This window comes from Dipteris shenzhenensis, chromosome 15 (assembly GCF_047967505.1).
Source record: "Dipteris shenzhenensis isolate YYH24624 ecotype China chromosome 15, Dip_SZ_1.0, whole genome shotgun sequence".
In the NCBI taxonomy this organism is placed as follows: domain Eukaryota; kingdom Viridiplantae; phylum Streptophyta; class Polypodiopsida; order Gleicheniales; family Dipteridaceae; genus Dipteris; species Dipteris shenzhenensis.
In genome coordinates, this window is record NC_141610.1 from 7937321 (window position 1) to 7947105 (window position 9785).

General features: G+C 39.1%; 1 protein-coding gene across 1 annotated transcript; it reads left to right on the plus strand.

Annotated features, from left to right (window-relative positions):
- The first annotated feature begins 3959 nt into the window (after nucleotides 1-3959).
- LOC147893300 (pentatricopeptide repeat-containing protein At2g33680-like) lies at nucleotides 3960-9290 on the plus strand. Its single transcript, XM_087385507.1, has 2 exons — nucleotides 3960-4151; nucleotides 4296-9290. The coding sequence occupies exons 1-2, from the start codon at nucleotides 4101-4103 to the stop codon at nucleotides 6780-6782; spliced, it is 2538 nt and encodes an 845-aa protein (XP_087241633.1). The 5' UTR covers nucleotides 3960-4100; the 3' UTR covers nucleotides 6783-9290.
- The last annotated feature ends 495 nt before the right edge of the window (nucleotides 9291-9785 follow it).

Consider the following 9785-nt stretch of genomic DNA (forward strand, 5'->3'; position numbering starts at 1 on the left):
GCCGAATTTATCTCTAATGGTCTCAAAATCATCTTTTATCCAAGTTACCCTTTCCTTCCCTACACTATAAATCTGGATATCAATAATGTTGAGGCCCCCTTCTTGTGTGGGGAGAATCAAAGCCTCCCATGCTACCTTGGCTATGGTGTCTACCAAACCATCTAGCCCACTCCACAAGAAATTCCTTATTGACAATTTGAGTTTAGTGATGCATTCCCTATAGTGGCACTTACGAGAACAAATAAACGAGGCCATGGCTAGCTATACCTAGTTAGCAACTATTACCTTATAAGTGAGGTCAAGTCTAGCTGAACTCCAAAAGAGAAGTTCTATTTGGCTAGTCTCCAACATAGAAGCAAATTGATATAAAGGAGAGTTACCCGTGCCAACTTGGTAGCCCAAGTATATGATAAATAGACACCCCTCTCAATCCAAGTAAAACCAAAATCACAGCCCCCCAATCTAGGGTGTCCTAGTCACTAATCTAGAAGCCATTAGATTTATTGCAATTAATAAAGCGTAGAAGGGTACCACCCCAATCTACTTTATCACATTCTCCAAAATCTAAGAGTAGGATGGCTAACTCCTAGCCGCTCTACATAGCCCATTCTGAAGCCTCCCCAAAGGGAAAAATTTACCAATAATGCTTCAGCCATGCATAAAGCCCATTCCTGTATCATGAATAATATTGGAAGAAGGGGTTGCGAGAATGCAAACTAATAGTTTTGGCCAAAATCTTATAGAAAGTGCCAAAAGAGGGTCTCAATCATCAATCATAAATAATAAGAGACCTTTGATGCTTACTCAAATAAAAAATCAATAATCTTCATTCCACTATTACGTATTATAGTAAACTCCATAATCTTTAAAAAATAATTCCAATTGCTATTTCATTAGTTTTAATAACTAAATCAACGTAAATACTTTAATAAAATAAAAGATAATTTAAAATTTTCTATTTATGTATGCTTTTTTATTGTAAATTATTTTTTAAAAATATGTATTTCTTTATGAAAAATCTGATAAAGTATGACATCATTATTTTTATAAAAATAAGAGCTGAATGAACAATCTATTAATTTGTTTGCATATACAGTGGACTCAATAAAAGAGCTTGATTAGTATGAAATCAATAAGAAAAACTTGAAGATATATTTTGTTGACAATAAAGAGATTGAAAGATAGGTAGCCTTTTGTATGAATGATGATTGCACTTGGAAATTTGAAAAAAATTACCATTCACCAATGGAGTTGCATGGGAGTTTTGAATCACTAATGTTTTAATGAGAAGATGATTTCGTGCAAGGCGTGGTGTTAATTCTCACAATAGAAAATGTGATAAGCAATGACACGGACTTGCTATATGAATTCAAACATACTTGTTATGAGCACATATATATGTTACATGTTATAAATAATCTTTTAAATATGAAGATACAATGGTCACAAAAAGGAAATTTTGGGAAACTAATTGCCAATTAACCTTTTGGGGAAATTTTAGATTAAAGTGATCAATTGATGATACCTAGGTAGTCTCAAGCACCTATAATTTACATCAAACTTATTGATAAGTTAACATCAACAAGATATAATCTATAGGCTTGATTTCTTATTGTACATTGTTGTTATTAAGATGTTTATGAGAAGCAACAAAAGGACACTAGAAAACTAGCACATGAAGCTATGATGTATATACAAAGCATAAAAAATTGGCATCATTTCTATGATGGGAGTGATATGGATGTAGTGGATTACATGTGCTCATAATTACATCAACTTCAAGTTCTTGTATAGATGATATCTTCAATATCATGCAAACATGTATGATAATGTCAATGATCGTATACAATGCAAGCAACAAAGTACTATGAGGAGCATCAATTCTCATGGTAGATTATAATTCCAATGGGGAAACCAAATTATAGGGAAGATAAAGAATTACATTCCATGAATTGTATAATTGAATTGCACTTGCATATATTTTATGCAAAAGTTGACACATCAAATGTTAGTGCAATTGTATAAGCAAAATGGTCTACATTGGTCTTCAAAGAAGAATCAACAAAATGGAATTAAATTTAGATTAAAATGCACAATCCATTATTTATAAGGTAGTCTTAGATTTGTTTTGCATAAATATGTGTTTTAGAGAGCACCTATGTAGATGTCCATTTTATGCTAATTGTATATAAGGTACTTCAAACTTCTTTACTTAAAATGAAGCCTAGAATTGTTGACTTGAGTAATATATACTTTTTCCTCTTCTATTTTGACAAACATTGAATTGAATAATTGTACTTGTTCATTTAGTAATTGAAAGTGATTAAGGACTAATTATATTTAGAACCTTTACATATTATAATTAAAAATCAAACTTTACGTATCAAAAGCAAGCAATATCTATATTACAAAATTAGAAAATCAAACTTTACATTTTATATTTTATTTTCCTAGATTTATATCTCCAGATTGAATTTTAAAATGTTATAGGGACATTTAATCCAAAGGCAATAGGGCCAATTCTATAAATCTCTCATCCCAAAATGATAATGTCATATCTTGACTAAAAAGAAAATGGGAAAAAGGCTCATTCGTGAGTTACAAGTTATGAAACATCATGCCATCATCTTTGAAGGACTAATATTTAACTATTATGGTAGTTGTGACAATAGAATTTTTGAATGTGAAAGCAGGTCTAAAATCAAGATGGATTAAGTACAATTACACTTCAAGTGCAACAACTTGATTAAATGAGGAAACAATGTCAAAGTTGAAAATTAAATAAAATTAGACTATGAAAAAGGCGACTTGCATGAAGGCAACACTAACAGAAAGATTATTATTCTAGGACATGATAGAGTTAAAATCCAACAGATCAGCCATGGAAACTATTACTATTGTTGTCTTAAAAGATGACTGGATACATTCCAAGAAGGAAACTTCACTTGTCATTACAAATGGATTATCAATTGAAGATGGTTCAAACATAAAAACTCACGCCTTAATGATTCTTTACCTAATCAGGTGGATGTACCAAACTCAAGCACTAATTTCTTTTATTGTGTATTCTTTATGATTAGTGCTTTATGATGAACATGAGGACATAAAAGGCGATATGCTCAATACATTTTGTTAAGAAAATCTAGCTATCTACACAATCTTTAATGCAACAACATCAACAAGCTCAACAAGCAATCAAGTGCTATTTATGAGTTTCTTGATATTGCCTCGCTTAAAGATTCCGTTGTCTTCAACAAATCGAAAGGAGTCTTTTGGCACTTTCAGAGAAAAGATAGCACCAATCACATCGTACATTTTTTAGACTTCCATTTCTTGATGCATATAGAAATGATCGTCTAATTTCCTCGTAATCATATTATAAATACTTATCCTCATTGAGAAACTTACAAGAGGATATGTATCATTGATAATTCTCTCTCACTAAATGGATTATTGAATACAAAATGGCGTGTTAGAAAAAAGATAAATGTGTGTGTGTGTGTGTGTGTGTGTTGATAATTACACTAACATGGAAAATATACAAGTTTGATGATCATATCAACATCATTTTCTTCAATTATTGGAAAAATAATGATACATTTGCTACCTACTACCTCCTGTACATAGTCACAATCACAGTCATAGTCAGAGTCACAATCACAAGCTTATGAGAGTGTATCTCCACCTAGACAATGGGATCCCAAAAATATTACAAACAAGTCAGCCATTTGAAGCCTAGTGCCTCATATACGTAGTCATGAGTCACTAAGTTATGAGAGTGCATACCCACCTAGCCTACAGAACCACCCCTAGACTCGAAATACTTGCACATGGGTACCTTGCCAAGTGGAATTTTCTCATATGTGGCCCATTACATCCTCTATGAGACCCTATGCTTAGCATTTGGTCACATTTTATCCCTAGGCATGTGACCACTATAAATGTTATGGGCACAAGCCTCTTGTATTCCACACCTAAGACCTCCACAACCATTCTTTGACCATTTTATTCAAATGCAAACACATATTTAAAACCTCTCATAATCTCTCTAAAGACTGCTGTCAACCGATACATTTGAGGTCACAGACATTTTGATTGGAATGTTAGGCCTCTTTTTTGTGTCGCACTATGGGGACTGTCATGGAACGATGGTAAGTTACAGGAATTGCATGCTTTGTGGAAGTCTTAATAGAGTAGGTGATGTTGGGTGGGTACATGAGTCACTCCAGGCTGTGAGGCATATGGGCCAGCAAAAACTCTGCATCTCCTCAGACGTTTTCTTCCGTCTCTTGCAGGGATGCATGAAGGAGAAAGACCTGGCTGCAGGAAGGGAAGTAAATTGCCTTATTGCAAGAAGTACACTCAAGGCAGACGCCTTCCTGGGTAGCCACAGGATTCGAATGTTCACTTTTTTTGAAAGTTTATCAGAAGCAACTCAGGTGTTTAACAAACTGTGTGATCCGAATGTCTTTGCATGGAATGCAATTATCGCAGGACATGTAAAACTTGGAAAGCATGACCAGGCCATTGATTTGTATCACAAAATGCGAAATTCAGAGATAGAGCCCAATGGATACATTTTTGTCGCAGTTCTGAAGGCATGTGGATGCATTGCAACTTCAAAGCAGGGTAAGCAGATTCACACTGACATCATCACAGGTGGCCTCGATTCTGATGCATTTGTTGGCAGCGCCCTTGTTCACATGTATATAAGGTGCGCGAGCTGCTTGGAGGATGCACGCATGGTCTTTGACAAAATGCCCAAGCGAAACATTGTCATATGGAATGCGTTAATCACAGCATACACGCAGCATGGGAATAGTCAAAAGGCTGTCCAACTTTTCAAGCTAATGCAGCAGGAGGGCATGAAACCAGACAACATTACTTTTGTTTGCATTTTGAAAACTTGCTCTACCATGATGGCTTTAAAGCTTGGTATGCAGATTCATGCCCATATAATTGAAAGTGGTCTGCAATGTGAAACATCTCATTTTAACACTCTCATTGACATGTATGCCAAATGTGGCTACCTTGAGGATGCACGCAATGTGTTCGACACTCTGCCTAAGCAAGATATTGTGGCATGGAGTGTGTTGATTTCAGGGTATGCTCAGCATGGGCATGATGAGGATGCTTTTGAACAATTTGCTCAAATGCTACAACACGGCGTCAAACCTGACCAGGTCATATTTGTTTGCATTTTAAAATCATGTTCCAGAACAGCAGTTCTAGAGCAGGGCAAGCGGATCCATCATCTTGTTATACAAAGTGGGTTCGAGTCAGACACCTATGTTGGAAGCAGTCTCATTGGAATGTATATCAAATGTGGAAGCCTTAGAGATGCACATATCGTCTTTACTAGATTGCCAAAGAGAAACCTTGTGACGTGGAGTACATTAATAGCAGGGTATGCCCAGCTTGGGCTTGGTAAGCAGGCTCTTGTACTTTTTGAAGAAATGCAGCAGGAAGGAATAGGGCCAGACCTGGTCGTGGTCTCCTGTATTCTGAAAGCCTGCACCAGCTCAGTAGCCTTGGAACAAGGCAGATTGCTTTATATATACCTTGTTAACAATGGGATTGAGGGAGATTTATATATTGGCAGTACCTTGATTGACATGTTTGCAAAAAGTGGGAGCCTTGAGGATGCCTGCACAGTGTTTGACAACTCTCCAAACAGAAATGTCGTGACATGGAATGCCTTGATGGCAGGGTATGCTAGCCATGGGAATGCTGCGCGGGTACTCCAACTTTTTGAGGCGATGCAACTGGAGGGCATGGAGCCAAACCAGGTGACCTTTATTTGCATACTGAAAGCATGTTCCAGCATAACAAACTTACAACAGGGTTGGCGAGTTCATGCTCATCTCATTGAAAGTGGGTTGGAGTTGGACATTTCTGTTGGCTGCTCCTTGATTGACATGTATGTGAAGAGTGGGAATCTTCAGGACGCTCATCGTGTGTTCAATAGTTTGCCTGAGATTGATGTAGTGACATGGAGCGCTTTGATTGCAGGGTATGCCCAGAATGGACAGGGTCAAGAAGCTCTCCGACTCTTCAAGCAGATGCAGCAAGAGGGCATGGAGCCAAACTTGGTTACATTCATTTGCATGCTGAAAGCGTGTGGTTGCATAGCAGCTTTAGAGCAGGGAAGGCATATCCATGCAGAGGTTGTTAAGAGTGGCTTTGAATTGGATATATTTATTGGCAGCATCCTTATTGACATGTATGCCACCTGTGGAAGCACAGAGGATGTGTATAAGGTGTTTGAGTCACTACCCAAGCATGATTGTGTGACATGGAGCACATTGATTGCCAGTTATGCCCAGAATAGCAATTATCAATTGGCTCTTGAGTGTTTTAGAGACATGCAACAATCTGGCGTGAAACCAGATGCAGTGACCTTTCTTTGTCTTCTTTCGGCATGTAGTCATGTGGGGTTAGTGGAGGAAGCTTTTTTACACTTCAAATCCATGAGAGAGGACCATGGCTTTTCCCCTATGCTTGAACATTACAATTCTTTGGTGGACCTTCTTGGCCATGTAGGACTCCTGAACTCGGCAGAAGACATACTTAAAACTATTCCATTCCCAGGTAATATTGTGGGTTGGACATCTTTGCTCAGTTCATGCAGAACACATGCCAATGCGGATTTAGGGAAGCGATGTTTTGACTGTATAGTCACATTAGAGGATGAAAATGCTGCTGGATATGTTCTCACGTTAGACACATTTGCTCATGCTGGCATGCAGATAAATACAGTTCATATTAAAGAGCTGCAATAGACATGCAGATGTGGAAATCCCTGCCCATTTCCATAATTAAAATTGGTGTTAAGAGTAGTTGACACTTACTAAATGAGCGAAGCTTTGGGACATTACATATGCAACAAGGGAGGAATGCGATGGCTTACGTTTGGATTGCCTTTAATTTTTTGCATGGGCAAAAATTTCAGGACAGGATGAGGAAATTAAGTGCGTTGACATTCATAAGCTTGTTCATTAACTTCTTCAAATCATGAATGACAAGCAACCCAACTGGGGTCTCTTGAATCTCTTCATAGAACCTCGTGCATATTAACAGCTACAACTCGATGCCATGTCAGACTTGGACGTAGATTCCAGGAGTGTGACTAGTTTCTCCTTGAATTTTGTCTAGAGATCAACATTGACCTATACTATTTTTGGGCGTATGAGATGAGCTAGATTGACTTCCATCACAGCCAGCAACATTACGTGACGAACAGAGGAAGGATCCGTGGCTGGATGGATAGCTTGACAAAAGCTCTGGTAGAATGTTGCGATTTCATTGATCTTGTATACGCATCATGGATGGATCCAACCTCCGTAGATGGTAGAGAGAATCAGCACAGGCAATAACTGGGTTTGCTGAGCACTAGCAGATAATGGCAACAATTTGGAGCGACATCTTTGTCGAATCCAAAAAAGTGTAGGCAGCAAGAAGCATGCTTTCGTTCTGCTAGATAAAGTCTTCTATGTCATGGCAAAGCAAAAACGTCAAGGGTGGCAGCTAACATTCTTATGGAAGGGAGAGGTCATAAAGCCAGTCTGAGCGGTGAATGAAATGTTGATTGCTGAATCAAAGGGGTGCCAAAGGATTCCCACTCAAGCTGATACTATTCGACAGGAGCAGTTGTGGGAAAGCAGCAGCAGAAACTGATCGACTTGCATTGCTCAAGCAGAAACTGATCGACTTGCATTGGTTGTCTTTCATTCCGTTTGCTCCTGGTCTGCTGTCCTCTACATTTGTTCCTATTTCTGTTGCTTGTGGCAAACCGTGTGCCCAGGGCAGCTAGTTGGAAACTGGTTTTGGGGCATATTTTGTCTTGCTATTCAGGAGTCAGTTAGCTAGGTTTATTAGTACTGGCGGAACTCTGTGGGAATTTATGCAGCAGGCAACAGAGACACCTGGTGTCTGTTTCAGGGTATGCTAATAGGTCTATGCACATGGCTGTCTATGCAGGAAACATTTGGGGCACTGGTTGCACTGGTTATGCAGACAGTCACACATTGAGTCTTTCAATGCTATTCAAAGGCTCAAGGGTTGGATTGCAGAAAGCTGGGCAACCCCAAGCTAAGGATGCAGAGGGGGTTGTGTCACTCTACTTGTGTGTGTACGAGCACACAACACAGAGAGAAGTTTGACTACAGTCATAAAAATGATTCAGCTGCAAAGAAGGCGGCAAAAGGCAAGGTGAATAGAGAATTTATGTCCTGCACGAAGAATTCAGGAGCTACATAAACTATTGGTGGACCAAGTTGATGTCTTCACCAAGCAACAAAAGGATCATGCTAAGCAACTAGATGACCAGAAATTATCTTTCATGAATGCAATTGGGACCTTAGAAAAAAAGATCGCAGACCTCACTGAGGACTTGCCAAGAGAAGAGAGCAAACCAGGAGCTTGCTCAACAGATTGCAAGCATGAAGTAGCAAGCACAGCAGGCTCCACTCGACACAGAAGATGGAGAAATTGTAGAGATCTCTGAGTTGATGGTTACAAAGGTTACTGATCGCCTCAGCACAAAGGCATGCATTCCTTTACTTGTGCAAATCTCTGATTTTTCTCCGATTTCTGCTTTTTCTGACAGTAGGGGGTAGCATTGGTGCACTCTTCACACAAGATGAACAAAGGCAGCAGAAGAAGCGAGAGCAAAACAAGAATGCCTCCACAAGGCTCAAAATCTAAAGATCGTGGGTCTCCCTGAGATCTCGCATGAAGATGAACATACAGTCAATGGCTACCTCCAAGAAGCCATGAACTTACATGATCCAGGTGCGATTTCTTGCTTTCGCATAGGTGTGAGCCGTCCAGGAAGATCAATCCTACTAATTGTCTGTTTCAAGTCCGTGGAATCAAAGGACAGTCATGAGGAACAAGGGAGCACTTACAGGACAAATGAGGATCTCACTCACCAGCAACAACTCCAATGGCGAGAATTGCTCAAAGCTTTTAAGGAAGCTCGGGAATTAAATGCAGGTGCATAGGTTAGTAATCCGATTGTGCCCAATAAACCCAGCTAGGGACTACAAGCCCTCAGGTTTGTGATAAAAGGTTTGTATACAACAAAGAGTTTCAGCCCGACAGGATATGTTGGATGAGGTAGACATGGTTATTTTGTTTGAAATGTGGGAGCTTGAGAGCAATCACCTCATGCCCATCGAGAATTTTGAGTTGGTACGTTTGGTATGGAGTGAAAAAAACCACCGTGCAGGTAGGGCATTTGGTGGGATTGCATGTTATGCTCGAAAAGGACGTGTACACATGTTCAAAGTGGAAAAAGATTGCACCTTTTAACAATATGATTAAATCTGTATGTCTACAATAGGGAAGGACTAAGTAGGGAGGATCCATTCTTACATCTAGCCAATGACATCAACCTGTTCACTGAAATGGGCAAGGTGTTTTTCGTTGCAGTTTTCAATGCACGCACTGGGCCTCAACAAGCCAGTGTTGACAAAGGTGACAGTATTGAAGATCCAATATGGCTTCCTCAGCTCTCACAAGAATAAATGCAAGACATGGGATGGAGTAGAGTCTCTAGTGACACAAAAACTTCTGGAATGGGTGATTACTTACTTCAGTTATGCAGCAGCACTAGCAACCTCATATAAATGACACACATAAACTTCCAATGCTAGAGCTCAGGCTGCTCACAAGACAACCCAAGTCTGATCATGTACCATTGATGTTCAGTGTACAATTTAAGAGCCTCCACAGGTGGAAGGAAAACCACTGGCCTCATGAAATGTTAAGAAGGCTGAAGA